This window comes from Parus major, chromosome 3 (assembly GCF_001522545.3).
Source record: "Parus major isolate Abel chromosome 3, Parus_major1.1, whole genome shotgun sequence".
Classification (NCBI taxonomy): domain Eukaryota; kingdom Metazoa; phylum Chordata; class Aves; order Passeriformes; family Paridae; genus Parus; species Parus major.
This window is the reverse complement of record NC_031770.1, coordinates 65,190,851-65,215,719: the sequence shown is the minus strand read 5'-3', so window position 1 is coordinate 65,215,719 and position 24,869 is coordinate 65,190,851. Positions and strand designations below refer to the sequence as shown.

The 24,869-nt window shown below is 40.3% G+C and overlaps 2 protein-coding genes across 3 annotated transcripts; one reads left to right on the top strand and one right to left on the bottom strand.

Moving 5' to 3' along the window:
• The first annotated feature begins 2,928 nt into the window (after positions 1–2,928).
• Positions 2,929–13,989, top strand: RWDD1 (RWD domain containing 1). Its single transcript, XM_015623235.2, has 7 exons — positions 2,929–3,087; positions 4,758–4,823; positions 6,036–6,166; positions 7,191–7,334; positions 8,318–8,450; positions 9,560–9,622; positions 11,409–13,989. The coding sequence occupies exons 1-7, from the start codon at positions 3,015–3,017 to the stop codon at positions 11,519–11,521; spliced, it is 723 nt and encodes a 240-aa protein (XP_015478721.1). The 5' UTR covers positions 2,929–3,014; the 3' UTR covers positions 11,522–13,989.
• Positions 13,990–15,699: 1,710 nt separating this feature from the next.
• On the bottom strand, positions 15,700–24,820 carry ZUP1 (zinc finger containing ubiquitin peptidase 1). 2 transcript variants are annotated; one of them, XM_015623481.3, is made up of 9 exons: positions 24,495–24,820; positions 22,854–22,970; positions 21,807–21,916; positions 20,944–21,112; positions 19,228–19,416; positions 18,754–18,922; positions 17,959–18,110; positions 17,404–17,621; positions 15,700–16,411 (listed from the first exon to the last, which is right to left on the bottom strand). In XM_015623481.3, the coding sequence occupies exons 1-9, from the start codon at positions 24,787–24,789 to the stop codon at positions 16,364–16,366; spliced, it is 1,467 nt and encodes a 488-aa protein (XP_015478967.1). In that variant the 5' UTR covers positions 24,790–24,820; the 3' UTR covers positions 15,700–16,363. The 2 variants fall into 2 exon arrangements, with proteins under 2 accessions (XP_015478967.1, XP_033368717.1); XM_033512826.1 differs by having other exon boundaries at positions 17,404–17,549.
• Between the last annotated feature and the right edge of the window lie 49 nt (positions 24,821–24,869).

Sequence of the window (24,869 nt, the reverse complement as noted above, 5' to 3'; positions counted from 1 at the left end):
ACTCAACTCCTCTCTAACCCCCTGTGTAGATGTTTCTAACTCTTAAGAGGGAGGGAAATGCATGCCATAATTTTTTTAATGCTTGATGTACTGCCTTGCCATGTACACATACATCTGGGCTCCAAAGCCATATACTACACTATAGGATGCTATCTGCTACTCAGAAATGATCCCAGGCACTTGAAGTGGAAAAATATAATTATTTGGTACATTTTACTAAAAAATGCAGGAGCCAGAACTGCTCTGCACTTCTCTCCTCATCTGGGTAGGGGAGAAAGGCTCATGGGTTAAGATAAGGACAAGCAGAGATTATTCAGCAATTACTGTCAAGGGCAAAACAGACTTCACTTGGAGAAATTAGTTTATTTTATTAGCAATGACATCAGAGTGGGATAATGAGAACTAAACCTAAAACTTAAAGTACCTTCCCTCACCACCTTCCTTCTTCCTGAGCTCAATTCCACTCACAATTTTTATACCTCCTCCCCTCCAGTGGTGCAGGGGGTGGGAATGAATTGGGGTTGCAGTCAGTTCATCGCATACTGTCTCTGCTGCTCCTTCCCCCCTGGAGGGAGGGCTCCTCACGCTCCGCCCCTGCTCCATCATGGGTACTTCCTCCCAGGAGAATCCACTGATTTCTCCAGTGCTGGTCCTTTACAGGAGCTGCAGTTCTTCACAAACTGCTCCAGTGTGGGTCCTTTCCACAGGGTGCAGCCCTTCAGGAAGGACCTGTTCCAGGGTAGGTCCCCTGCAGAGTCACAGATCCTGCCAGCAAGCCTTTTGCAGTGTGGGCTCCTCTCTCCACAGGTATTGCCAAGAGTTCTCCAGCATAGGCCCCCAGTGGGGTCACAGCCTCCTACAGGCACCCACCTGCTCTGGTGTGAGTTACTCCAGGGGCTGCAGGGCACAGCTGCCTCACCATGGTCTATACCACAGGCTGCAGGAGAATCTCTGCTCCAGGGCCTCTAGTGCCTGCTTCCCCTCCTTCCTCACTGAGCTCGGTGTCTGCAGAGTTGTTCCTCTCACTCCTCTCTCTGGCTGCAGTTTCTGTTGCTCAGGGTCTTTTTTTCCCTTCTTAAATCTGTTATCCCAGAGGTGCTGTCACCGCTGCTGATGGTGCTCAGCCTGGGCCACGGGTGGGTCCATCTTGGAGCTGGCTGGCATCAGCTCTGTTGGACACAGAGAAAGCTGCTAGCAGCTTCTCACAGGAGCATCCCTGTAGTGCTCCTGCTACCAAAATCTGGCCATGCAAACCTAATAAAAGGTAATGGATCTGCACTGTTTATGTGAACTCCTTAGGAAACAAAGTATGTCTGGTAGTAAACACAACTTCTGATTTAATTTTAAAAATATTTGTCTTTTAAGATGGAACACTGTAATCTGGAACCTATGCAACTGATTTGTGTATCTGAAGGTTTTGATAGAAAACCCCTGTGCTGGTGTCTGGATCCTAATGACAAAAGCCTGCTGTCTTTAGTCCATGTGAATTCTTTCCACTTCTATTGTTTTACAGTACTACTATAAAATGATGCAATATTTGCAGTTAAGTGTAAGCTGTAAAATTATTTTTATTTCTTTCTCAGCTAATTTTTAAATAAGGCTTCATGATTTCTGATTTTGTCCTGATTACTATTTGCCCTGTCTTTTTTCATTATTTATATATGAAATAATACTATTTGTCCATTATTTTTCAGTATGTAATTTAAAATACTGAATGGAAATACTATCTGTCACTGTGAAGTCAGCCTGCCAAAATACTAACAGACTATCATTTTGTTAGCACATATTAATCCAGAGTACTACAGCTGTAGTATTTTAAGTGATTTGGTGTGTTTCCCTTTACTCCTCGGGTCTTTGAAATATGTCACGGATTGGTAGTAAAGGCACAGCTTTTGAATTAATCCACGATTACAGACAAATCTATGAGTTGGTACAGTTGAATAAACTGTGCCTGCTAAAACGAGCCATCTTACCCAAGAATCCACTTTGAATTCCAGTCTGAATTGAAACTGAAAATTTGAAAATTATTCTCTTTCTGTCCATGGTAAAGGTTTTCTGGAAACCCTGGGCTTATAAAACGTGTATGTGGGAAAACTGCCAGCCATGGGGCCAGGAACGTGATACACCTTAAAACTGCTCTGTGTCCCACGTACCCATCAGGGTCTGCTGCTGTTTAACCCTCGACAGTCTTAAATTCATCCTGGCAGGAAACCTCGAAGCACAGCAGTTCCCAATACCGTCAGCCCTGGCGACTCCTATTCTGCACACACATCACGGTGATGCCACCGATGGGCTGGGACTCCTGGAATCACGGTGAACGTTTCTCGGGACGTTTGCGGCTGCTGTTTAACTTCAAGCTGCAAACCACCACCTGCATCAAGTAAACTTCTAATTTCTGGCAGAAATGGCATTCAGCTGCTTTACGCAATACCTAGAGCATCGGGTTTGAATCCCCTTCAGTTTGCTGATCCCTGTAAATTTTCACAGGAAAACATCCACGAGCGAACCGTACCATCACGAGTCTGTGTAACACAGGGCGTGAGGACCCAGCTCCGCCAGGGCCGCCGCTCCCGGCAGGGGCGGGGAGGCAGCGCGGCCATGCCAGCAGGATCCCTCCTGCAGGCCCCGGAGCTGAGCGCCAGGCAGCGAGAGCTGGCACTGACTGAGCAGCGAGCACGGCAATTGCAAAGGCGGCCGCGGATCAGGACGGGCTCCCCGTGCTCGGCCTCCCTCCCTCGCTCGCTCGCTCGCTCCTCCGCGGCTCCCTGCCCGGCCCTGCCCAGCCAGCGGCGGCATCCCCGCCTATCGCGAGCGCGAGGCTCGCTCGCTCGCTCGCTCCTCCGCGGCTCCCTGCCCGGCCCTGCCCAGCCAGCGGCGGCATCCCCGCCTATCGCGAGCGCGAGGCATGCTAGGAAGGGCCGGGACGGGACGGGACAACGCAGGCGCGGGCGGCGGGCGGGGGTGGCGGCCTCGTCGCGGTGCGGGCGGCCCATGGCCGTGGGCGGCGGGCCACGATGACCGACTACAGCGAGGAGCAGCGCAACGAGCTGGAGGCGCTGGAGTCCATCTACCCGGACTCGTTCACGGGTGCGGGGCCGCGGCGAGGCCGCACTCGCAGCCGGCGTGCGGGGGCGAGGAGCGGGAGGCCGCGGCGGGGCTGCCGCGGGTCCCGCGGGGGTTCCGAGCCGCGCGGCTTGGGAGGGTGCTCGGGATGTTGGTTCGCTTTCCCCGGCCGGGAAAAGCGAAGCGCTTGATGGCCCTCGTGGCCCGGTCGGTGGGCGCTGCCCCTGCCGCGTTTTGCGCTGTGGCACAGCAGCCAGCCCGGTCCCCTGTGCTGGAAGGATGCTCTTCGGAAATGCCTTTCGAAAGATGCGGCCCTAGGTGGGAATCGCGGTGTTGGTTTGTGTGCCGACCGGTTTGCCTTTACGGTAACAGGCTCGTCTCGATCGTGAGGCACTGGGTGTTTTGAGGTGCTCAAAGATGCTGTTTCCTCCGTAAATGTATAGCCACTACTAAGTGCCTTACTCCATTACAGGTGAAAAAAGGGCAGACTTTAATTCCCTGGTGCAGCATGTTATATTGCTGAAACTTTCATGTTGTAGGTACATTGGTTCATCAGTTTTTCAGGATTACCAATTTACCTTCAAACAATCAAGAGTATCTACCATGCCGGCTAATCCAACATGATTTTTGGCATTCTGTATCCAAAGAATATTTACAATGGAAAAATCGGGGGCATTTTCTGATTCCTTCCTCCACAGTATCTACTCTGCCTAGAGTTCCACAGCATTTTACTTGGCAGTAACTTCACCACACAAACATTTGCCCAGTACAGTTGCCTGTTTCTGCAACCTGAAAATATTTTCAGGTCTTCGGTGTTATGTTAAAGATTACTTAAAGGTATATGAATTGGTCTCTGGTAACTGGGGATGCTGGATATCTGATATTGATAGTCATATTCTTTCATACAGCCTCTACTCTGTTGTGTACTCAGTTATTGTTCACTCATATAATGCTTTTATGCCCAAGAGAAGAAAGGGGAATAAAGACTGTAGTTGTGCATCAGCAATTAGGCAAAATTCAGTTGATACTTCGAGAGCATGTACACTAATTTGGGCATAGGTTATTACAATGGTGCAGAGCAGTCCTTACATGAGGATGTGATCTGCAACCCACAATTGTACAAGGAGGCTTTTAGCCTGTGAAACACAGGTCGCAGCTCTTGCTGTGTTGTGCTGTCTGTCTTCTAGCTGCTGATTCACACACTTTCATTCTAGTACGCTGCTTGGTTAGTAGCATTTCTTGCATTAGGCTGTTTTAAATATAGGTGCGGGCATACTGTAAAAATAATCTGGGGTCAAGAGTGCACTGGATTCTTATCAGATGCATTTGGTGCAGTAAAGCAAATTAGCTTTGGTAGCTTTCTGCATGCAGTCAGTGCACTACCAGAGGTTGTTTTATTTGATTTGCACTTTCTGGAATAGTGAAGCTTCCAGAAGAGAAAGTTTTCCAAAAGTGAAACCCTTTGGTATCGTTTGATGATGTATATGGTCTCATTCAAAGAGCACTTGAGGCATCACATCATATGAAATATAGCTGTTAATTGAAAAGCATTACATTAATAAGTTAAAAAGGCCCTTAACACTGTATCAAGAGCTTGCTTTCTTCATAAGTCATTGAGAAGTTCAGTTTTAGTGCTGTGAAGCAGTAATTGATTTAATAACTCTCCCTGACTCTTGCTTTTTTCCTTTGAACAGTATTGTCAGAAAAGCCAACAACTTTCACAATCACTGTGACATCTGAAGCTGGAGAAAATGATGAAAGTAAGTTGATCATGCCTTACTCAGAAACTTCTCCTATATATGTTTAATTCTATCACCAATAGCTATGTATACCTCCTCTTAGATCCTTATAGGGGCCTGATACAGCAGACATTCCTTAACAATTCCTTAGTTCAAGGATTTGGGTGATCCTTGTTTAGTTTGCAGAAATGTTATGCTCTCACTGCAGAGGTACTTTCTGCTGAATCTCAAAGGCTTTGTAGCGTAGTTTCAAAAGGTATGGGTTCCACTATCTTTGCAGTGACTTACAGACATGTTGTGAAGGGATTTTTTTTTTCTGGCAACTGTGTGTGTGCCAGCTATGTGGGAGAGTTGAGTCTGTGTGCTTTGAATGTGCAGCCATTAAGGAACAGTTCCAGAGCAGAAGGCTGTGGGTCCCAAGTCCCAATGTATTTGTTAACTACCAACAATTGCGTGGGCATGTTGTAAGCAAGCCTTACTCCAAGAAATCGGAAAGCTGCTATTCTGGATACTATAACAGAAGGAATAAACTGGTTCTGTGTTACTTAGTTTTAAAGGAGTAAGTCCTGCTTAGAGCAGGTGTCCATGTTGAACAGACTGCTGTGCTGCCAAGAACTGTGAGTCTGGAAATAAAGGAAAACTTGTCCCTGGTATTCTGGAAGGATGTCTAAAAGGAACTTGATTCTCTTTTGCCTCATTTCCATGTTATCCTGGTTCTGGGCAGCTTCAGATTGAATGCATTTTTCTTTTCTCCGATTAATAACTTCTACTGGACATATGATATTTGTCCACAGTGTGGAGCCCTGGAACCCAACACAGAGGTTGATACTTCAGCTAGGCACACAGAATCTGAAGTGTTAGTATGCTGAGATTTTGTCTAGTTGTTACTACAACACTGGCTATTTTCCAGCTTTAAGTAGAGTATGAGGGAAATTACTGCTCTAGAACCCGTCATACCACAGAAGGTTTTTCAGTCTTCCTAAAGACCTTTCAGACATGAGTAGGTTTTAATAGTTTGTGCAAGTGTAAACATTATCATCTTAATTTCTTTGAACTCTTGGGTTATGTTTAAATCTGTTCACATTGTTTTAACATCTGCGTAAGAAGACTGTTCCTTAAAGGCAAGAATAGTTTGTATTCTATAATCTTTAGTATGTTAATGCAGTAGGAAAACATACAATTAAAGCTAAACAGAGTTATCACTATAAGAACATGTGTTTCTTTACCTTGTAGCTGTCCAGACAACCCTTAAATTTACCTATAGAGAAAAATACCCCGATGAAACTCCGCTGTATGAGATTGTCTCACAGGAAAATCTTGATGATAATGATGTCATGGACATAATAAAACTGCTAGAGCAGCAGGTAAGGAAAATGGAAGATCTTGGTACACCTTGATGCAACTGCACACTTTGGCTGGAATTTCTCTCTCAAATCAGTTGTTTTTGGAGGTATGTGCTACTGATCTGAAACCTGTCCCCTAATATTGGGACTTACTTTGAAGTTTGAATTTGGTGAATGACACCACTGAGATAAGATACAGGGCTAATTCAGTGTGTGCAATAATACAGAGTAATGAAATGGAAGTGCACGATGGCTCCCACTCTTTTCCACTTCTAGCTTAAGGTGAATTTGTCTAACTTGTTTGTCTAATTTGTTTGTGTGTGTATGTATATATATATATATAGTATTTATGAAAATAAGCTGCCTCAGTTTCATTTGGAGATACTAAAAGATGCCACATTGATTCCTGATTCTCTTTGATAACATAACTGTTTGGGGGTGGATCTCCTCAACCTTTGGGATCAGGAAATCATCAAACCTTCATGAAGGAAGGAAGGAAGCACTTCTTTGGTTTCAGGAATTTCTGGCAAGTCTTCACTGCCTTAAAATTGCCATAATATGTTTAGTGGGCATTTTTTTCATTTTGAATTTATTTCATATAACCTTTCTTCTATCAGCTGATTTTTTTTTTTTGTTTTCCTGGGAAACTGTCTCACTTCAAAGGAGCATGTAATAGAATTAAGGAATAAACTGTTCCAGGAGAAGAAAGGTTCTGAGTGACTTGTGTCTTATGATTTATGACATGCAAATTTTAGAGTTGTGTTTCTACTGTCGGCTTTGTTTTATTCATGAAAAAGCCTTTCAGAAGATGTCTATAATTTGTTAATAACCTGAACACAGGCATTCATCTTTGTGTTGTGCTGCATACCCATTTGGGGATAACTAACTGGATTAACTGGACAGTTGAATTTGAATTTTACAGCGAGCTTTTGAGACTGGTGCAGAATATGTCAGCTGTGCCCTCTGCATTTGCACATCCTGCTTTCTAAAAACATGTTTATGCATTCAGGTTCTTCTGTTTGAAGTTGTCTTCTTTGTGTTGTAGGCAGAAGAAAATTTAGGAATGGTTATGATCTTCACTCTGGTCTCAGCGGTACAGGAGAAATTAAATGAAATAGTGGATCAAATAAAAACAAGAAGAGAAGAAGAGAAGAAACAGAAAGAAAGAGAAGCAGAAGAAGAAGAGAAAGTATGTAAAATAACGTTCTAAATGAAAAAGACTTTCAGCTTCTTTAAAATGCATTGGTTTGATGCAGGAGCAGTTCTCAGTTGCAGTGGGAAAGGAACAGCTGTCCTAAAGATAATTTAATTGAAACTTAAGATTGTTTAATGAACTTAAGTGATCTTTTTTTCCCCTTTTGTCTTGCCCTTTTTAGAGTCTTAACTGCATGTTCACAGTCCCTTCTAGCATTACTTCCTAAGGCAGGGATTTTTCCCAAATGAAATCAGATTTGCTGTAGACAGTTTTTTTGCTGGAAGAAGGGGGAGCAGGAGGGAATGGGGAGCAAAAAAGGTTAGTCATGCTGCACATGGGCTCCATGGTTTGAGGAAGACTGTCTTCCTGGGTGGGCTGAGCGGATGAGGTGGAAGCAGGGACCAATCTTCAATACTGGTTTGCCCTCTTGTAGAATAGTGCTACCATTCATGGATTATGCTAAGTCCAACTAATGAGTTTTCATTCACTTCCTGAGAAATAGCTGGAGGGTGATGGGACCTGAAAGGTTCTGTATTTCTGAAAATTGGCAAAGAAATATCTGAGAAAAAATAATCTTTTTTTTTTATCTGTTTCAGCAATATAAAAGGATTAATGTATTTTAATGGACAGTATTTCAGGGTAGATTGTACTTAAGGGTTGGTAAGAAGTACTGTCTACTTATAAATAACCGATATCAGTGGAGAGTTGTGAACTAGGTCCTAGTTGCATGCTAGGTCCAAAAGGAGTATGCAAGGTTCTTCCGTGAGAGTTTCCACCTCAGTATAGTTCTCTGAGCGGAAGAGTCTCATGACAAAAACCACAATAATGTATTCTTTATATATTCTCAGGATTAGGATTAATTTCTCAGAATACTTCACAGTGCTTCAGAGTGTTGTAATTTAAATAATTAAGAGAATGCTTATCTTCACCTATAGCTTTGCAAGTTGTGTTTGCAACCTTGTTTTCTATTCTTGCAGCAACGTTTTCATGGCACTCCTGTTACCATTGAGAATTTCCTTAATTGGAAAGCCAAGTTTGATGCAGAGCTTCTAGAAATAAAAAGGAAAAAGATGAAAGAAGAAGAGCAAGCGGGCAAAAATAAGCTAAGCGGTATGTTTTAGTACTGGTCATGAAATTTCTGCAGTGGTACCAGCCTATAATGACCAGTTTAAAAGTAATTTTTACACAGATGATAGGTCTTGGCATTCTGCTCCATAGTCTGCATGGCTTAGCTTTGAAGTAGTCCTCCTGTGATGCTGGATCTACTTTTGTCCTGATTACCTGAAAAAACGTAACCAGTGTGGCCATGCTGTATCACCATTCTGTTTTCTCCTCACTTCTGGCCAGTTTTGATGAAATTTGACAGAGATGGAAATTAAGTTTCATAAAAAGCTGTACAGGACCAGGGACACACTTGATTCCTCTCTGAAGGGTATGCATTTGGGAATCTGCAAAGATGAGATAACAGAAATCAGGCTTCTAGTTTTTCTGTTCTTTCAAGTGCTGTTATTATGTGCTGTCTGTTTTCCTCTATACAAATGTAGTCTGTAGAAGCTTCCCTTTACCAAACCAAAACCAGATGTATTCTTGGATGTCATTATTGTAATTCCAGTATTACCATGGACACCAACCAGTCTTATTTGTGGAAGCTTTCATAAGCAGTGTAGATGAAAGACAGGTGATTATGTGGAATGAGACCTGAGCTTTTCTTCCTGTTCCTCTCAGCCAGAAAGTCACTATTCTGTGATGTTGCCTTCACAGCTGTGTGTGTGTGTGTGTGTGTGTAGATCCAAGTCTTTTTGAATGGGAGAATATCTAAAAAAAGGTGGAGGAGTCAGCTGATTTCCTTCCCAGTTAGGACAGAGGATCTCCTGTGGAATGCAAAATGAAGAGTAAAGCAGTAAGAACTGAACACAGGCTGTGGGTTGTAAATTTGTTGTATTGGGGGTTGTAAATGCCCCCCATATTAAAGTCTTAATAACATTACAGTGACCCATTTCACATGTAGGAGGAGGAAGCTTGTTGGCATGGATGAGTCGTGGATGAATGAAAAAAAAAAAAACCAGAATGGGGACCTTACAGAAATTAGCAGTTAAAAACATAAGACTGCTAGAATTGGTTGATTTGAAAAGACTAAAATACACATGCTGACTGTTGTTGCCTTAGGTTTATAGTTGCTTCAGAACTGTACTTGCTTATATATTGTTTTTTATTTCTAGGTAAACAGCTGTTTGAAATGGATCATAACCTTGACACCTCTGACATCCAGTTCTTGGAGGAAGGTAAATTTCTATTAGATTCCACAGCTGGAAGGCAGTGGCTTAAAATAGGTCAAATTTCCTAAGCAAAATCTGCATTATATTTCTGACTTAACATCTTACATCAGAATCACTTTGGAAGAACTTTCCAAGAAGTCCTGCTTTGCAGAGTGAACAGAAGTAATTTTAACTTTTCTCAAAACCAAAACCTTTTCACAATGATAAAGTGTATTTATTTGCAGCCTTGTGCTTGAGTTGATCTTATTTACATTGCTTCTGTTTTAATGATTGGACTGGGAGTAAAACAAAAAAAAAAAAAAAGAAAAGCAAAAACAAAATAAAAAAAAACCCAAGTCAGCCCTGATATTTTTTTTTTCCTAATAGCCAGCTTTCTAACCCCTGATTTCAACCCGTGATTTCAAGCACAGGTCTTGGACTTCTGTCACTTTTTCTCTGAACCTGAACACGGATAGTAGACATCTTGCAGGCCGAAATAAATATTATTTGCTTCTGTGCAACCCAGTTATTTTTCATGGTTTCTGCAGATATGCCTGTTACCTTACCTAAAATACTGACCTGGTTCCAGATGAAAATTCTGTAAGCCTGTGCCAGAAAAATACTAAACTTGGAAAATCATTTGGAGATAAAGCATATAAAAGCATATATACTCACAGTAACATACCCTAGTTTAAAATACCTGAGTTTTGAGGTAAGACAGTTCTTTAATATAGCTGCATTATCTACTGGTATCACAAAACACAGGCAGAAGAGTCAAAATTCTTCTGTGCAAGTAACAATTAAAAAAAAAAAAGTTTATGAATGTCAGTGGGTATAAACTTGAAATGGTAGTAATGGGGAAGTTTAGGTTTTTTTACAGGGAATTATTTAATCTTGTCTTCCTAGAAAATACCTAAAGTGGAGATGGTTTATTGATGGCACATTTGGCTGCCTCAAGGGAGGATCAGACCTCTACCTGGGCTCTGTGCCCAGATGATTTGGGATTAATGCATTAATTTGTAATCCTGTTGCTACTACTGCATTAATTTGTAATCCTGTTGCTACTGGTGATTAAAATCTCTTTATTGCTGCTTGCATTCTATCATATAAGCAACAGGTTACCAACTCTGTTTTCATACTACAGTAGCATGTAGTACTAATTTTCAGAGGATAATGGCATTGTCTCATAACGGTGCCTTCAGGTCCAGTGAAGTGCTAGGAACTTCATTTGGTGACCAGAAGATGTCACTGTTGTTACATGAAAACAAAACAGCAGCCCTCAAGTTTTCTCCTTAGCTCAGCAGCATCTCTTTCAGAAGAAAATGAGAAAGTAGTCAAAGCTTTATCTTGCTTGTAAAATTTAAATCTGAAAGCAAATATATGTATGTCAGCATATGTTGTGTAAGGAATTTTTTATGAGCCCTGTGAATTTATCTCATTAGATAGTAGTAATTATTCCAGCCCTGAGGTCCTGAGCTCTGGCTTTGGCTGTCCAGGGGAGAAAGAATCTCTGCTTCTGGCAAATGTAAATTTTAATTTCATGCTCCCAGTGAGTTCTGAGATTCTGTATGACATTTGTCTTGACTGGGTTTTGATACAAAGAAAAAAACTTCAGCTGTAAAAAGATAAAATGTGGCATTTATTTTTCCATATCTATTTGGTATATAAAAAGCCAAGTAAGTTAGCAGCTACCTCCATTGAAGAACTAATATGAAAAGGTCTTGTATGTTTTCTTGTTGTTAATGTTTTCCTTGTTTGTTTCCTTGTTTGTTGTTATTTTTATGAAAATAAAGTATCTTTCTGTTCCTTACAGCTGGAAACAATGTGGAGGTTGATGAATCTTTATTCCAAGAAATGGATGATTTAGAGTTGGAGGATGAAGAGGATGACCCTGACTACAACCCTGTTAATTTAGATAGTGATTAGACTTATTTGAACTGATTCTGTCATCAGTATGGACATATGTAAGGAGAGAGGGGCAAGCAGGAAAGCCACAGCATCTGTGGTTTTAGTAATGTGTATCGTTTTTCTTTTTTCTTAATTTTTTTCCAAAGAAAAAAACAACATATTTTAAATCCAGGAGAATGGTCTTCTGATGACTTTCAGTATAAATAAATTTACTTTAATATTTCAAATGAAAAATTTGAGAAATACTGATCTGTCTGAAAACGCTTTTCTATTTTCTCTAATTTTTTTCCTCCGTACTTCTGTAATTGTCCTTTGAAGGGATGTGGCAACATGCAAGATGGGAAGATGTTACAGCAAGCACTAAACACACCTGCATCTGAATGCTGAGCAGCTGTTCTGCTGTCTTCCACCTGGGATAAACATGGGCAGCTTTGGTGAATAAAAGGGATCACATGCTATGCAGGGTTTTTTTTTTTTGTTTCTTCCTCCTGTGGAATTTTTTAATAATTCAAGTCAGTTCTGGTGCCCCAGTTTGTCAGCTGTAGATAGACAGCACTAGGCACCTTTGTTGTATAGCCTTATTAAAGCCTAGTGGAAACCATTTCCATACAATTCAATTGTTTTTCCATAGTCATGAATAATATTTTCAAAATGGTGAATTCAGGTCAGTAGGGGGGAAAAAAAATCAGAATGTGAAATCCTCTTGAAGTTTGGTTGATTTGTTCAGAGAGGGCTTGGGTTTTTTTGAATGTGTGCCTCAATGAACTTCTATGAAAAATCAAAATCCACATTAGGAAGATGAGTTTGCTTTTGGCAGCGAACTGTATCAAAACACTATGAGTGGAGTGCACATTACAGCAGCAGGATTTATAGAGTGCTCTATAGATTTGAATGTAATTGGTGTAGTTTCAGAAGCATTGTGTTGGCAGCCTGTGAAGGTTAGCACAGAATGCAGTAAAGCTACACATCAATTTGGGGATGTTGCCCATCCTTCAGAGTTGTTTCTGGAGCTAACAGCTGTTAGAGTCCTCTCTTACCACCTCCAAACAGCCCAAACACTGCAAGAACTGCAGTGTTTAAACATGCTGTGTTTGAAACTGCAGCGCTAGAAGGATGATGGTGTCAAAAGACAGCTTTCCAAATAGACAGGCACTTCAACGATTAAACACTGTGTGCTGAATTTTAAACACTGTTAGTAGACTGCCTTAACTGTGCCAGCTTCAATCTTTGAAGAGGGTTGCACTAAAATATCACATTGCTTAGAGGAATAATAAATTTATGAATTTTATTATTTGAAAATTCCATACTCAAGATGAGAAGTTTAATTATGAAAATAATTTAATGGTTATAATATTCTCTGCTCATATCGCTCAAGAACATCTGTTTTGGATGACTTCCTTTAACCTGTTTTTTTTCCTTTTTTTTTTCATTCAAGGTGAATGAATTTCTAGTAGATAGAAATAAGTGTTCAAGTACCCTGTAAATACTTTTATAAATTAACCATGTGCCTTTGTTCCTACTGTTGTCCCTATGTTCTTTTCAATTTTGGCTACTAAGAACTCTAGATAAGCATCTGTGTCTCAATGACAATGCTTTATGTTTCAAAGCAATAAGCAGAATCTGTACTCCAACAGAGTTACCAGATACATTAAAAGAATTGTGAGCTAATGTGATATTAAATCTTGTCTTTTCCAAAGATACAGTTGGATTGAAATCTTCATAGTTACTACATCCAGCTTCCTGTGTAATTGCTAGGATGCTTTAAAATGCTCTTCAGCACTGAACTTATTTCTGGCATGTCTCAACTCAGCTGCATAAAGCCCCATTTAATTCCTAAGGCTGCTTTCCATTTCCAGCTATGTATGTTTAAAACTGGTGGGTTTTTCATAAAATGAGTGAATTGGATCTCTCTAAATTTGAACCAAATCAAAGAATCGTGTAGTCTGTGCAAATGTGGTAATTAGAAAATTTTCCAAGTGGATCACTGATAAGTCATCTGCATATGAAAAGAAGTTTCTCATTAATTATATTTCTAGAATTTTGAAATTTTCTAGTCTGTTTTCACACTAGCATATTTATTGGTTTTCATTCAGAGAATGTATAGCTTAAAAATGTTAAAATTATGTAAAACAAGTTAAAATGTGAAAATGTGTTTTTGCTGTTATATTTCAAAGCAGAGGAAATAATAAGGCTTGAAGTGACAAAAAAATTGCATAAAGTCTGTTCCTCCAGGTCTTTATAAGAAGTTTTAGTGACTCAGTCTGAACTGCAGATTTGTTTAGCTTTGTTAGCAATTAACATCTGTGAAATAAAAGGGAATTTGACTGAGAGTAAGCCTGGCTGTGTGTGTTAGTTTACTGAAGTGAATGGAGAGAAGGGTTTTTTTCTGGAAAAAGTTTAGCCGAGATGTTTAAATTTGCTTATGTACTTTGGATTAGATTGAAAACTAATTCTTATTAATTGAATAAAATCCCATTTATAAACTTTGACAGAATTACAGTAATTTAAAATCCTGGTGCTGACAACCTTTTTTGTATATTGCTTTTAACTGCCTCAGTCCAAAGTATGCACTGTAATGCATGGAGGCAATAGTGAGTTGCAACACTGTGCCTTGACCAGAATAAATTTAGTTTTGAACAGGCTGAATGTTTTGAATAGAGCTCTGTTAAAAATCAGAGCATGGTGCCCTACCACATCAAAATCCTGTAAAATCTCAAGCATCCTGCAAAGCCTAGGATTTTGTATCCAAATTGTGATTGCAGTATTGGCATCTGTTGGGACTTGGGTGTCCTTCCTTTTGTTCCGTCTCATCCGCCTGTTAGTTGTGGGGAAACCTTGATGCTTTGATGGTACTTGGTGGGTGCTTGAGAAAAACACGGAGTTTAGCTGGGCCCAGGGGGAGGGAGGGTGGGGCAGCTGGGGCTGGCTGGTTTCTTGGGCTGCAGAGCGAGACTCTCTTGGAGCTGTTGGGGCTTGGAGAAGGGAATTTCGCCATCACCCAGACGGAGCTGCTGCTTCTCCTTCTTCCCTCTTTGTTGGTGGCCTCGCACCCCCTGTCCTGCCGGGACGTGTGGCAGTGCCAGCCACCACCGCGGAGCTGCTGATACACCTCAGCCACCGGCCCAGGATCTCAGCTCATCCCTGCTGTTCCCAGCCGACTGTTCCTCGGAGCCCGGCAGGAGCACCGGGACTGACTGCCCGAGGGGTTTGTGAAAACGAAGCCTCTCCTCCATCCCATCTCAGCCGAGAAAGCTGTCCCGGGATCCCTGGTTCTGTGTTCTTGTTATTGCTGTAGTTAGTGTTGTTTGTTTGCCTGGTTATACTAGTAAAGAACTGTTATTCCTATCCCCAGATCTCTGCCTGAGAGCCCGTGATTTCAAAATTACAGTAATTTGGAGGGAGGGGGTTTTCATTCCAAGAGAGGTTCCTGCCCTCCCTAGCAGACACCTGTCTTCCACAGTAAGAGAGCAGCTCTGCTTTTCTTTCCTTCCTTCCATCTGTTTGACACCTGCCACATAGAACAGGGTTAATAAGGGAGCTGACAGTTCTCCAATTCCCAGGAACTCTTTCCTAGTCTGAGCCCCTCTAGTGTCCTAAATATTTAAAACTTCCAAAGCTTACAGGCCACTGAAATGAATGCATTTTCATAACTTTTTTTTTTTTAATTTAATGCATATTTCAGGAAAATCAGTGATTTATGGATTTTAATATCTGTACACATCCACATGTTTTACTGCTTCCAAAAATGACAAGCTCTTACTGCCAGAACACATGAAACACAAGAGAAAGAGGTGACTGGTAAGGCTCTTACACCTGTATTTAGGTGTCAACATAAAAAGAGTCTAAAGGAAAGGGATGTATCTAAATTCCAGTTACAATAGGTGGATGCACGATACAGCTGGTAAAGCAAAAACATCCTTTGCTACCTGCAACACACTTTACCATCCCTCCCAGCCTTCAGCTCCCCTCCTGGAGGGGCAGGGCTCTTACATTCAACCAGAGCAGCATGTCCTAGGTATGGGTGCCTCAAACACCCACGATACGTGTTTCAGCAGACAGCTCCAATCTCTTCAATGGCATTAACCCTGCACAACAGAGGCACTAGTCAAAAGGCAGTGTCGTTTTTGGGATATACACGATAAAACACACAAAAAAGAGAAATTTTTAAAAAAATGATGAAGTGAAGATGGAATAAACACTTTTAAAAATATATATTAATTTTATTTATTCATGGTACAAAAGGAATATTTTCTTCCTCTACCCCAAAAGATTGTCTTGTACAACACCTAAAGCATACACACTATTTTGGAAACACTTTCTTAGACCTCTTAGCCAATGCCAACACTGGTCCTAAGCACATGTGTTTAAGTGATACATCTAGAGAAGCCAACTAATTGAAAAGAAGTTTACTAGTAAAGAAATCCCTGGTGGAAGAAACTGAATCATGAAGAAATTAGAGGCACATAAACAGTCACGGTGGCAGCATAAACACATTTACAGATGGAGACCAGGAACTCCAACGAAGTAGCTCCATAGTATCTTTATCCGCTGCTCATTAACAACAGTAATGACATTTGCTACAAGACAGTATATGTTGCTAATTCTAAGCAACTAAGAAAATAACGCAGTTTCTAGTAAGAAAGGACCGCAATACTTCAGAGGTACGTTTGTATTAGGAAGCAGAAGTTTTGAAAGGAACACAAAACCTACAGGTTTACTCCAGTGTTGTGCTTCTCCAGAGCTCCCAAGCAATTATGGAGACATAGTTTAAGTCTAAAAATTGTTGATTTAGGCTCCACAGTCCAGCAGTTTACTGTTTTGCACCCAGCAAGTTCCAGAAGCAGGTTACAAAGGTATCCTTTAAGGAATCTTCTCTGATGTTAAGACCTGAGAAGCACAGCAGCGAGCCTAAAAATAGGTGGGAAGAGAGGAAAAGAAAATATTTTCATGAACAAAACCAGCACTTCAAAGAGCTTCTTCTAAATTAGTAGTTTAGTAATCTTAACGAGTGTTAGGGGTTACATTTCATCTTAATGAAATGGGAGCTTCCAAGACAACACTCTAAACTACTGAAATTTTTAAATATAAATCAAATTTTTGAAAAGAAGAAAAAAGTGGCAAATCAAAACCAAACCTAAACAATACTTTTTTTACACTGTGTCCTAAATTTTATGGCTTTTCTCAGCAGGAGGAGAATATGGCCATGTTTCACTGATATTTCTGACATGTTCAGGGCCAAAGAACACTTAAGACAATACCTCATTTCAACATACACAATAAATACGGCAAAGCAAGTGATTCAGTCACCAGTTATTTCATAGTTTGAATAAAAGCTTGAACATGCTGGACAGTGCTGGTAAGACACCACAGAATTGGAACGTTGGTCCTCCAAATCAATTTAAGAAAGAAAAAGCTTAAGAAATAAAAACCACATTTGACAACCTGCTGAAAATTTATAAGGTCATAAAAAAGGTAAAATGCCCCAAAGTCAAACACATGGATAGGATTTATAAAAATTTCAACAGCTCAGATCTCTGAATGTAATTTTGCATTATGAGTGTAAGTATCTTACATGCTCACGCAGTCAGTTATTTATGAGAAAACACTGTATGGAAATGGAAAGTTTAAAAAAGCCTAACTTATATCTCCAAACAGCTGAAAGCTTCATATAAGACCTAGAAGTTGTCGGTTTCATCAAGGTGGCATCCATTTATATGCAAAACGTTTTTTGTTTTGATATCCTGTGATTATACGAGCAGAAAGTGGAAGAAAAAAAAGATCAAGGAAAGTGAAAAGATGCAAAAAATCCACCATGCAACCATATATGCATATGCATTTAAAGAAGAGATGCAGATGGTTTTAAATTTTCACAAACAGAAACTGTTTTCTGAGATACTTACAGCTTTCTCTTCCAAAGAGAGCACCCCATCTACAGCCACTATCTGGTATTGCTTTTCTTTTAGGCTACCCACAAATTTCCGAAGTAGTTTGAGACCAGTTCCATCATTTTGTTTCAGCAGTTTCTGCATTTGTTGGGAAGAACATCCTGGGTCAAACAGTAGTAAACATAAGCTTTTGTTCTTCTTCTCCTCTATTCCAACAACAGTACGACTATGACCTAATATCAAAATAAGAGTTTCAGTGGTTTAGAAACACATAAATCCCATTTACTACCTTGTAATGTATGACTGATTTGCAGATCAAGAAAGGCAGTACTTGAAATTTAAGAAGATAGTTATAAGAGTATATGTCAAAAAGTTGAGATCCCAATCACATTCAGCTCTTCCATCCAATAAAAATACAAATCTTAATGTTGCTCTTACTAAATAGGAAAATTATGGGAAATAAAACCACGCCTTCAATTCAACAAAATGACTAAAAAATGCTGCTCTGAACTGCAGTACATATAAAGAAAGATAGATAATGGTAAGAACCCAGCATATTGTGACACTCACCTTGATGTTGCAAGTAAATAGGTGGTTTGGAAGTACACACCACCTTTGCACCACCTTCATTATCTGTAGAATAGTAGTGCAAAATCCACTCAAACAAGCGAGGGTGTGTACCCGCAGGGCCAGTGGGCTTGTGAAAGTCAATGATTTGGCACCTACAAAACATTGAGAATCAAAACAACACTAAAGTTTCAAGCAGGTTGCTTGTTAAAACAATTTTTTCATCTCTGGGTCCCTGCATCCTGTGGTCTTTAATATTTTCTTATTTTTTAATACAGGAATACAGGCCACATAATTACAAAGCAATGAAACATATACTGTCACAAACTAGAAAATTTATTACATAAGAAAGAAGTGCTCTACTCTGTTCAGTCTAACAAGAACTTGTGAAACTTGCAAAAATTAATGTTACATTTTTTTGTATGTGATACATGTACACTAGAGAATCCAACTGCAAGCCACAGAAAATAGAATAAATTCAGATTCTTCTTGAGAAGAAACTTGCAGAGAAACAAAGTTTTCAATCAGTGCTTTAATTTATGCATATGTGGCATAATTCTGCATCAAGTCTCCATGATCTAAACAGTTACTCAATTTATGTGCTTCCTATAAGTAGTTACATGTACCTGTAAGTGGTTACACAGCTTCATGCTGCACTAAATCAGGTCTGTTTATATATGGTTAAATTCAGTCACTAGGGTGGCTTTGTCATCACACAGTTGGGGATTCTAACCTTTGAAGGTACAGCGCTTAAATCAGAAATTAAAAATAACAACCACAACAAAAAGCAATATTTACTTTATCCTGAGACTGGTTAACAGTGAATAAATTTCACATGCTCCTATCCATGCTTTGGAACCATGTAATCTGTTGTTGAAGTGAGATGCCCCCTGAGGATCAAAACCTTCTCTCCAGGCATCTTCAATCATGGACTGAATCTTTGGGATACTAGGAATTAGTGTAGTATCTGGAACAGAAAAGCTTTTGAATTGTTACAGTGACTGAAATAGTCAATTAAAAATATTCAGCTTCTTTTATAACAAGCAGTTGATGTTACAAAGATGCATCAAAGAAACAAAGGGTAAAACTTCAACCACATCATTTCTTGACAGTATTCACCTCTGACTCTTTCACAGCAAGTGGAAGTGGTATAACAACCATTTAATAGGTATCATTGACCTTGTAAGACTTGCTGTGTAAATGAAAAGGCAAAACATCAGTCAGCAGGCCGTCATCCAAGGTATGTGGAACAAACAGCATTTTGTTTAATACCTCTCAGGCAGTCATTGTAGAAGCTGTTTTGCAACAGTGAGGAAAGGAGCATTTGGAAATTCCTGTATCCACAACCCCAGCCTCTGTCGCCCAAAGATGAGTGGAAGTGATCTACTCCTGCTGAAAGCCACACATGCCTCACATCTTTGTTCTCATTCTGATAGTACTTGCACAATGCTTCAATGACTCCTAAAGGAAGACAAAACATAAAGTTCATCTGTAAAATGAGCTACCAAATTGACCAAAAGATTCCTTCCTCAACTTGGAACAGATACAGATGAAGACAATTTATTTTAAAATTTCATTACATTTAGAGCCCAAATCACAAAAGCAGTGGATATTGCCCCAATTTAATTTCAGTGGTCCTTATTTTGATGAATTTATGTACTATGAAGCTTTCAAAACAAAATTATTTTTTCACTTTTGCTACACAATTACTATTGAAAATTAAACAGCCTGGACTAAATTATGAGCTGTGATAGCTAAAGGAACTATTACAGTGATACAGAAAAAGTAAGTCAGAAATAAAGCATTCCTATGCCCCTGCTACCTCCATTACAGCTTTATAAAAACACAACAATACTTATGCTTACTATTTTTTTTTTCCCTGGAGAAACTAAGAGGGAAAAAAGAAAAAAAAAAAAAAAAAAAAAAGGAATGGCAGCAATGGCACAGAACTTGAGAATTATTGTAAATATTTTTAAATAATCCTCCTACAGGATATTCCAAGTTCTCCTTTGTTACATGAAAGAAAATGCTTTGTAATGCTCTCTTCAATTCATATATGTAAATCCTCAAAGCCCTTTTATAGTCATGATGTTGTGAAGAGAATCATTCCATAGTCACCACAAATTATTTTCTAACAACTTCTCTGAAATCTAAATCATTACCAAGAATGAAAACTTTAAATGTGTTATTTCCATGCAATCCATTTGACAGAAGAAATTTTATTTTCTTGGTTTTCAAGAACCAAGTGGATATTTTGTAAGCCAGAATCACTAGCAATAGGCTCTAAGACCTTTGAATTGTGGTCTTGGAAAGTAAAGACAAGGGAGCCTTTTGAAAGGGACACAGAGACCCACCTGCCCTGTATTTCTGCATCAACTATAAAACATTTAAAAGATAATGTATCAAGTAGATGTCTACTCCTCACAGTCCTCTCTTGGGCTTTGTAATCAGGTGAACACTGTGCTTACCTGCCACCACCTTACACAATATAGCCATTAACAGAAACACAAGACAAAAAGCTGCTATAAATTTGAACAGCTGCACTGGATTAGGAACCAATGAGTATTAAACAAGCACAGAGTCAAGGGCAACAAACTTGTAATAAGACACTTGGATCCTCAATATATATAATACATGTATTTGTGCCCATAACCAGACAACTTGGTTCCAAGTTCCACAGCAAAAAAAACCAAAACAAAACCAAACAAACAACTCCCCCAAAAAACAACCAAAAACAAACAAACAAAAACCCAACAAAAAACAAGAGAAACATCCTGCGAGTTAGAACATAGATTAAAATTATACCAAGATTTAATTTCCTTATTACTTTAGGACTATAACCATTTGGATAGATCTAGAAAATAATGTTTAGAACTAGGACACAACCAATACTAAACAATGAATTACGTTTTGTTAAAGACTGTTTTGATCACTACAATCTAAGGTCTAGAAAGTATAGTTTTGGTTGTATAATTTTAGCGTCTTTACCTGATGTCTTTGTTTTACCATCATCTATACCAGAAGCCAAACTTTCCAGCATGTCAGCTTTTCTCTTATGATATTCAAAGGGCTGCATCCTTCCTCTATCAACTTCTCTTTCCATATTCTTTAGAAATTGCTGCTTGAAGCCACCAGAATTATCCAAGCCATACTGTCTCTGTTAGGTATGGAATGTGCATTACTTAAATCACATTTTAAAATTCACCTTTCGTCCATGCAGTTTCTCAATATCACTATCAGTAACTTTGAAAAATTGTGAGACATAAAAATTTCAGAATTACAATTATTTTAGAGCTGAAGACCAAGCTCCATTCCTGAACATGAATGTGGGACTAGGAAAGCCACACCTGGAAGAGCAGACATATCCCTCTGTTCCCTCTTGGCAGAGCCATTGGCAGAGGCAGTCTGGCAAGGAGGTAGTGAGAGTGGGAAGTGAGTCAACAGGGCTGTGAGATGGGAGACAGAGGGAAGCAGGACCTGGAACAGGTGATGGTATTCCAGTAAAGGACAGCCAGGATGCTCAGAGCCTTCAGCACTTTGGCAGGGAATATGCTCCAAGCTGCACTGCAAGGCAGAGCACTAGAGCTGGCTGGAACACAGGCAGCAGGTGTGCTGGGAGAGTAGAACAGCAAGCACAGGGAGAAGGCAGCCCTATCCTGAGCCAGCACCAGTCAAAGGTGTTAAGCCAAGTAGCTCAACGCTGCCATGTCCAGCACTCTGCCAGGATCAGCATTGCCGAGAGACTGAATTTGCTTCCAACCCATCCCTGCCATTCCAGGACATTACAATTCCAAGATACTCAGCTTCTAAAGGCACAACTTTACGTTTACCATTTAGAAACCAGAGCGTACCTGCAGCTTTTTAAATTCTTCATTCTCTCGCTTCTCTTCTTCTGATCTCTGCCGTTCATCTTCTTCAGTTTGGAGCTGCTGAGCCAGTTCTAAATCTCCAATGTTTCCACCTATTCCAGAACAACATTCTAAAGTGAGGGGACTTTCAGGAGGTTTGTAATGCTTTGAGGGATCATTTGTTTAATTTTTAAAGATTCCCTTTAAGCCGACATGTGTAAACAAAATTGGACATTAATTTTAGGAGATGCATACCACATTACTTTGAGCTATTAGCAACGAATGCTGAACAGGACTGACTGCATTCAGTCTACCAAGACTCAGACTCTTGACTTGGAAAAAGTTTATGCAGTTACTGGAGCAATTACTTGGCAAATAATGCATATACCTGTACCGCTGAGAAAACAGCTTTTGTTTACTGTGTTTCACTTCACTGTTAGCAAAATGTCACGGTTGCTTTAATACAACTTATTAGCATCTAAGACCATTGATAGCAGTCTCATAAGGAAGTAACAAAAATATATAGAGAACTGAATAAGGAATCTCTCAGATTCTGTTAGCCATGTTGTAAAATAAAATTAATTTAGATTTTTTTACTTTAACATTACAATTAATGAATGAGTAAAGTATTTGCAGAAATTAATGGAGAAAAACAATGAAGTTTTCATAAGCTATAAATTCTCAACTCATCATAGTGGAACATGCCACTGTAGACTCCACTTATGTAACCCTTCTATAAGCTAGAAAACCAAATATATAATACTGATGCCTTTTAAGCATTTTTTGCTCCAAGTTTTTCTTTTGGCTAACATGAAGTTCATTTACTTAGCAATCATGCATAGACAAAGACTTCTTTATTAGCGTGGTAATTAAGTAGAACACTTGGACAAGTGATAGGATCTTAGCTATGTTAACTTCATTATACATGTGTCCAAGTTCCTTTTAAATATAGAAATATTTATTTTAAATTTTATCTGAGATTCTACACTACAACATGCAAATATTTGCAAATGCTTCCAAGTATTATCAAGCCCATACTCTTTCACATACCTTCTGAAAAGTTATGTTCCTCTAAGTGTAAATCCACATGTTCTTCAAGAATCTGAATGTTTGTACAGGTAAGACTGCACATAGGACATTCATATAGCTGTTCACCATCTCCTGTGTCTGATAAAGAAACACAGTGTCTTGATGAATGCAATTCCTGAGGTTTTTTTCTAGAACCATGCCCTGATATACAATCTAAGACAAATACACAGTAATGAAGTTTGTGTTGCTACTGAAATTCCCCAGTGAAAGGCAGCAATTTCTAGACAGCGTTACAAATTCTTAAGTGGTGAAGAGAGTATCTAATTACACAAAAATTTTAAGACATATTTTCATTCTTTCGACTAAGTTTTGCACCATTTAACTTACAGATTACAATTTGCTATGATAATATCTGTATCAAGAAATGCTTAGTCTGAAATATCAAACCATTAATAAGAAGATGTGTTCTGCTAACAGAAAAATTTAGTATTCCTGTAATAACACAGCAGTTATTGGGCTGGAAGAATAAAGTGCTGTCTTTCTTATTTTGTTGGTCATCCTGCATTTCTTCAAATAAATGTTTTTTCTTCAATTTTATGATTATTACTGAGGGTACCATGTAGTATAGGTAAAGTTCAAAAAGATTTCTGGAAATCATCTAGTCCCTCGTAGAATGGTCACATTAAATAGATTAAGTTACACCCAGCTTTTCCCAGTAATTTTTTTCAATAATTCCAAGTACAGACTCTTCTCAAACTCCCTTCACAAACTCCCCAGAGGAATGTGTTCTAGTGTTTAACCCCTCTCACAGTAAAAAGAAGTGTTCTTGCATTTAAATGGCATTCCTCATATTTTGACTTGTGCCCACTGCCAGTTGTTCTGCCACTGGGAACCACATACAAGTGCCTGACTCCATCTTTCATGGTCTCCTCGAGTCCCCAGATTTTATCTGCAGCTTCACCAGTTCACAAAACACAAGAGCTGATATCCTGTGTTAGCAGTTTCTGGAAGGCATTTGTCCCAGCTAAATGTTTATGGCTGGTTGGAGGAAAACTTGCTGGTATAATCATCTAAATTCACCAGAAGCATTTAATGTAAAACTGCAAAATACAGTTTTCTGAAAATATAATTTTCAGAAACGTGTTAAATACATAAAAAAACCAAAACACCTTAATACAACTATTTTTAAAGCAGAAACTGGCATACAGGCGAGTAAATTATTCAAGCTCTGCATTATCTGCACACATGGAAGTAAAATGCTGCTCAATGCTACGACCTGGGGGTGGGTGTGTTCTCGTTGGGGGTGGAGGGGTGGTTAAGGAAAACATTTTAGTCAGATTATGCAGTGTGGTTGACTGCACTGGCACATTTTGCATCCTAACCATCATTTATCTAGTCCGTATACGTAACTTGTTACATCACAAACGCGGTCTTCTAAGACTGTTACCCACTAGCAGAGACACCAGCGTTAAGCTTCAGAAACAACTACCAGCGTTCGGCCAGTTAGGTGAAATAAAATTCTGACCACGCCTGAAGTAAACTACAGCATCTAAACAAACAACCACTTCCTTCGCTCCAACTTTATCCCCCGGCCGGTTCTCCGCTGCCACCCCCGATCCCCGCGGAGAGCTCCCTGCCTCCCTCCTCCCCGCCGCCGCTCACCCGTGCCCGGGGCGCCCAGCAGGTGCCCGTGCCGCACCCTGACGTGCTCCTCCAGCTCCCGCCCCGCCGCCTCCCCGCAGAACGGACACTCGGGCGGTGCCCCGGGGCTGCGGGAGCCCGGCGGGCCCGGCTCCGGGCGGGCCGTCTCCGTCTGCCGCCGGAGCTCATCGCAGCCCTCGGCGGCGTTGCAGAGCGGGCAGCGGAGCTGGCGGCGGCACAGGGAGGGGCGCCGCAGGTGCCGCCTGCCCACCGCCTCAGAGGGCAGCGCCTGCCCGCACACATCGCACAGCACCATCGGGTCCCGCTCCCCGCCTTCCCGCGCCGCGCGCCTCACGTCCCGCCCCCCCCCAACGCCTCACGACTCGCCCCCTGCGC

Coding starts and splice junctions, on each gene's coding strand:
- ZUP1 (XM_015623481.3), bottom strand. CDS start 24,789: ATGGTGCTGTGCGATGTGTGCGGGCAGGCGCTGCCCTCTGAGGCGGTG. Junction 19,417..20,943: donor TGGTAAAACAAAGACATCAG/GTAAAGACGCTA, acceptor GTCTTCCTTTAG/GAGTCATTGAAGCATTGTGC. Junction 18,111..18,753: donor TTAACCAGTCTCAGGATAAA/GTAAATATTGCT, acceptor AATGTTTTGTAG/GTGCCAAATCATTGACTTTC.
- RWDD1 (XM_015623235.2), top strand. CDS start 3,015: ATGACCGACTACAGCGAGGAGCAGCGCAACGAGCTGGAGGCGCTGGAG. Junction 3,088..4,757: donor CTACCCGGACTCGTTCACGG/GTGCGGGGCCGC, acceptor TCCTTTGAACAG/TATTGTCAGAAAAGCCAACA. Junction 9,623..11,408: donor CATCCAGTTCTTGGAGGAAG/GTAAATTTCTAT, acceptor TGTTCCTTACAG/CTGGAAACAATGTGGAGGTT.